This window comes from Cupressus sempervirens, chromosome 2, assembly GCF_028749045.1.
Source record: "Cupressus sempervirens isolate cs-2001-9-10 chromosome 2, ASM2874904v1, whole genome shotgun sequence".
In the NCBI taxonomy this organism is placed as follows: domain Eukaryota; kingdom Viridiplantae; phylum Streptophyta; class Pinopsida; order Cupressales; family Cupressaceae; genus Cupressus; species Cupressus sempervirens.
In genome coordinates, this window is record NC_143119.1 from 5,783,743 (window position 1) to 5,789,009 (window position 5,267).

Here is a 5,267-nt window from a genome sequence, read left to right on the forward strand (position 1 = left end):
TCTTTGTTTAGTGTCAATTGACACATCAATGTTGGATCTTCATTCTTCAAAAAATAAATTATAGTACACCCCTCCCTAACACCTTATGGGACATGTTTCATGATTTGCCATCCCTGATCAACCATTCATTTTATTCCTATATCTGAAAGTGTATCCCAACAATAGTTATCTAGGCTATTTGGTGGGAAAGGAATAAAAGGATTTTTAGAAATCAACCATCCATACTTGAATCTGTACTATCAACAGTAGAAGTTGTAGTTGGGGAAGTTGTTCTAGTCCACGTTAGAAGAACTTATGAACACCTTATTGTCACAGGTTGGGATATTGCTTTGGCTAATAGATGGGCATCTTTTCCTTCTCCATCCTACCAACTAATTACTTCAGGAGGTCCTTCTGAGAAGCTTAATAGAAAGATGGTTAAGTGGATTCCCCCTACTTGGGGAATTTGTAAGTTAAATTTTGATGGTTGCTTGAGAGGCAATCTTGGTGAATCGGGAGCTGGAGTGTGTATAAGAGAACATAATGGACAGGTACTAGGTATGTTAGCTCATAAGTTATAGATTCGTACTAATAATAAAGCTGAAGCCATGGCACTATTACTAGGTTTAGAATTGGCATCTAAACTAAGTATAACTAATATTCACATTGAGGAGGATTCTTCAGTGGTTATTAATTCATGTGTCAAGAGAAATTATCAGAATTGGAAATTTGGTTATATTCTAGAGAAAGTTTGGGAAATGATTGATAAATTTGAAGTGGTGTCCTTCTCTTGTATCCTTAGAGAGGGAAACTGGGTTGCAGATAATTTATCTAACATTGGCTACGACTTGAAGGATACTGAGGTAATTTTAGATTTTAATCCTACTAATTTTCCTTCTTTATTTTCCTTAATCCAGAAAGAGCAAGTGTTTTAAGTGTTAGATCGCTCCATCTAACACTTTTTTGAGTTAGTAGTCTTGGATAACCTTGGGCTTATCATTTGCTGAGAAAGCTAGCTAAATTACCTATTGCAAAGTCTACTAATTTTTATTGGGCTTGGTTAGTTGGATTGGAAGATTTAACCAAATATGGTCAAGTTAAGTCAGGATTGGTTAGATGGATTAGTAGTTTTGATAGAACATGGTCAAGTTCAGTCAGGATTGGTCGGTAGTTTTGACAGAACACGATCAAGTTTGTTTATTATCGAGGTTCTTGGTTCACAAGCAGATTGAACATCTACTGAGTTACTCATCTCATGTAGAATTGATCGAGTGTGGTTGGGCACATTGTTGACCGAGTGTGGGTCAAGATTGGTTGGGTGGATCGGTAGTTTTGACAGAACATGGTCAAGTTCCTTTATTGAGTGTCATTTGATTTCCACAATCCATTAGTAAAAACTGGTTAGTACTTCTGGAATTTGATTGTGTTTTAAGTTTTTTGCATCAACATTTCGGATCACACACAGTGATCCATCATCAGGATGAAGAGCAAGAGAAAAATAATAAGCAGCAGACTGGAGGAAACACAAAGATATAATAAGAGGAAGGAGAGGAGGTGGGGGGGGGGGGGGGGAACACGCGGATTGAGGGGGAGATTTAAAAAAAAAAAAACCAAATGATAAATAACAATGAAAGTGCTCAAAAAATGAGAATAATAATAACAATAATTGAAAAAAAAAAAAAAAAACCAAAAAAGACCAAATAATAAATAACACTAAGAATGAACTAAGAATGAGAAACAAAATATATAAATTTAAAAAAAAAATCAAAACCAGGAGGATCACAAAGGAAAGAATGAACCTCGGGGACCACCATAAAGTAAGAGAAAAAACAAGAACAAGGACATAGTTGAACACCGAAAGAGAAGGGTCATTAGAGAAGGAATAAAGAAACAAATAAAGACAAGGGAAATAAAGGAACCAAAGATGGGGGCGTCCTAAAGATCTCGACAATAAAGAGAAAGGAAGGAGAAAAGAAGAAAAGGAAGAGAGCAATCACCGACCTCAAACAGGCCACCAACTAGGGAGAAACTAGGAGCAAGGAGGCGAGGGGAGACCGACGGACTCAGAATACCAAAGGATCAAGGTTGTTGGTCTTTAGTCAGCAAAGGAAGCCATGAAGGGTTTAAGGTCCACCCATCGTCTCTGTTGAGGTTGACAGGGTGACTGCTGATAACTATAGCTTCTTTGAGCTTCCTTTTAAAATAGTTGGCACGCTCAAGACCTTAGCCTTAAGAGCCCTCAGGATTTGTGATGATGACCACTTAAATTCGGAGTTGACCCACCTCTGCCAAGTCTTTAGACTAAATGGTCACTCCCACAAACAAATCTCTAGGGCCTTTGTCCGTGCTCGCTCTTTCTTTTTTTCCCTTTCTCCTCCCCAACCCAACCCCTCTCCGCCTCTCGCTTTTGTGTCACTTCCCTTTATAGATGGGGTCTCCCAGAAACTTGCCAAGATTCTGAGCAGAAAAGGCCTACGCATGGCCTTCAAACCTTGGTTTAGGCTCAAGAATCGTACCCCCGCTCTCAAAGATGCCATTGATGTTTTTTCAGCATCAGGAGTCTACAAAGTTTCTTGCTCTTGCGGGATTTCGTATATTGGTGAAACTGGTCGCTCCTTCAGCACTAGAATCAAGGAGCATAGTGCCGACATTAGACACGATAGGGTTCATCAGTCTGCTTTAGCGGAGCACTCGTCAGCCACTAAGCACCACATTTGTTTAGAAGATGCCCAAATCGTATCCAAGGAGGACAACTATTTTAAAAGGAAGCTCAAAGAAGCTATAGTTATCAGCAGTCACCCTGCCAACCTCAACAGAGATGATGGGTGGACCTTAAACCCTTCGTGGCTTCCTTTGCTGACTAAAGAGCAACGACCTTGATCCTTTGGTGTTCTGAGTCCGTCGGTCTCCCCTCGCCTCCTTGCTCCTAGTTTCTCCCTAGTTGGTGGCCTGTTTGAGGTCGGTGATTGCTCTCTTCCTTTTCTTCTTTTCTCCTTCCTTTCTCTTTATTGTTGGGATCTTTAGGACACCCCCATCTTTGGTTCCTTTGTTTCCCTTGTCTTTCTTTGTTTCTTCATTCCTTCTCTAATGACCCTTCTCTTTCGGTGTTCAGCTATGTCCTTGTTCTTGTTTTTTCTCTTACTTTATGGTGGTCCCCGAGGTTCATTCTTTCCTTTGTGATCCTCTTGATTTTGATTTTTTTTTATTTTGATTTTTTTAAATTTATATATTTTGTTTCTCATTCTTAGTTCATTCTTATTTTTATTTATTATTTGGTCTTTTTTGGTTTTTTTTTTTTTTTTTTTTCAATTATTGTTATTATTATTCTCATTTTTTGAGCACTTTCATTGTTATTTATCATTTGTTTGTTTTTTTTTTTTTTTTATAAAAAAAATCTCCCCCTCAATCCGTGTGTTCCCCCCCCCCCCCCCCCCCCCCCACCTCCTCTCCTTCCTCTTATTATATCTTTGTGTTTCCTCCAGTCTGCTGCTTATTATTTTTCTCTTGCTCTTCATCCTGATGATGGATCACTGTGTGTGATCCGAAACGTTGATGCAAAAAACTTAAAACACAATCAAATTCCAGAAGTACTAACCAATTTTTACTAATGGATTGTGGAAATCAAATGACACTCATCTATACCCTTCATGGAAAGGAAATTTGGTTTAAATGTAAGCAATTTGAAGTGTTGAGAATTAAGCTCATGAAGAAAGTGGCAGACTTGGCTTTTCTAAAAAGATGCAGAGATTCTTTTTTAATTCCTTCGTTTGTGAGAATCACCCACCATCTATGGAACTACTACACCAAGCGTATCTTCCATCGAGCAGGTTTATCCCTCCTAAGAGCAGTCATCAGATCTACGAGGAAAGCGATTGACCATTTCAATTCCAGGATGTTTCATTATCATTTGGAACTTGCCTCATCTCTGCGTCCGGATGTTTGGATTCATTTTGACACCTCCTCGCATGCTAGAGCTATGGGTCGGCAAGCAGAATGCATCAGCAGACAGAAGCGTAAGTTCTTGGCTCTTTGGAAACGTCACGAGCATCATAGAAATGCAGAATACTCAACATGTGGTTGTATCCTTTCTCCATCTCATCGTCATGGCTCCTCTGTCTCCTCTGCTCCTTTCCACCCTCGGCCTCAGCTCTGTTCTATATTTCCAAATTTAGCCCATTCTCCTGCATCATCCCTCCATGCTGGTTCGCCTGTTTCTGGCACTTTACCTACTTGTCCCACCATTCCAAACTCTCAACAGTCTGGGAATCATACCTTTTCGCCATTGTTTTCCCCTGCACTAACATATTTGGCTTGTGGTCATCTCCATTCTCCTGCTCATTGTCCTGGATCCTCTGGTTCCTCTGCTCCTTTCCGCACGCGGCTGCAACACCGTTCTATTCCTCCAGATGTAGCCCATTCTCCTGCATCATCCCTCAATGCAGGCCCGCTTGTTCCTTGCACTTTACCTGCTCCTTCCACCACTCCTAGTGCTCAACTATCTGAGATCTATGCCTTTCCACCAATACCTTCCCCTGCACTAGCGAAGCAAAATTCCCCCCATGCTGACCCTTCTAAGTATAAATCACTGCCGCCACTTTCCAACTCTACTAGCACGCAGCGGAATGTGTTTTCTGTCTTCTCGCCAAGATCCTCCCCTAAACTCGTGAAGCAAGAGTCGCTGAAGACAGAGGAGCTCGCATTGATCCCCCATCGGTCACCCCCTTCCAACGGATCCTTCTCTCCAACGGCTAGTAACTAGCGGATGTCTCAACTTGGCGTCCAACCGCATAAAGATGTTCAATCGCATTTACATCTAGGTACGTCCTTCGCTAACCTCTCTGACTCCTCTCCTTCTTGCATTAATTCTATCTTGGTTGATGTTGCCTCTCCCCATTTGAGCCCGCGATCTCCGCCTACCCCTCCTCTCGTTACAACCAATAACTTTTTGGAGCATCCCTCAAACCATTCTCTCCCTTTTTCCACTTCTAGCCCGGTCAACCTTGCAAGCGTGGCCCCCACCATTTCTGGTTGGGAGAACAAATTGGTGGTTAATCTTTCCAGTGCTTTTCTTGACCCGATAACCTTTAATTTTGTCAAGCGTGGTCTCAATTTTGCCCTTGCCCCCCATGAGGTTCTGCGTGTGGATTTCTTAGTGGAGATTGAGAGTGCCATCTGTTCGCTCCCCCATGATGTTGCTGATGAAATTCGGCAGGACTGTGCGGTTACACTTAGACATGCTAAACCTCCTAAGCGTAACACCTCGAAGAGAGAATCCATGGCCTTCAACA

General features: G+C 41.5%; 1 protein-coding gene across 1 annotated transcript; it reads left to right on the top strand.

Annotated features, from left to right (window-relative positions):
- The first annotated feature begins 2,457 nt into the window (after window positions 1-2,457).
- LOC149570810 (uncharacterized) lies at window positions 2,458-2,859 on the top strand. Its single transcript, XM_089812336.1, has one exon. It carries the CDS (start codon window positions 2,458-2,460, stop codon window positions 2,857-2,859), a length of 402 nt encoding a protein of 133 aa, XP_089668462.1.
- Window positions 2,860-5,267: the final 2,408 nt, after the last annotated feature.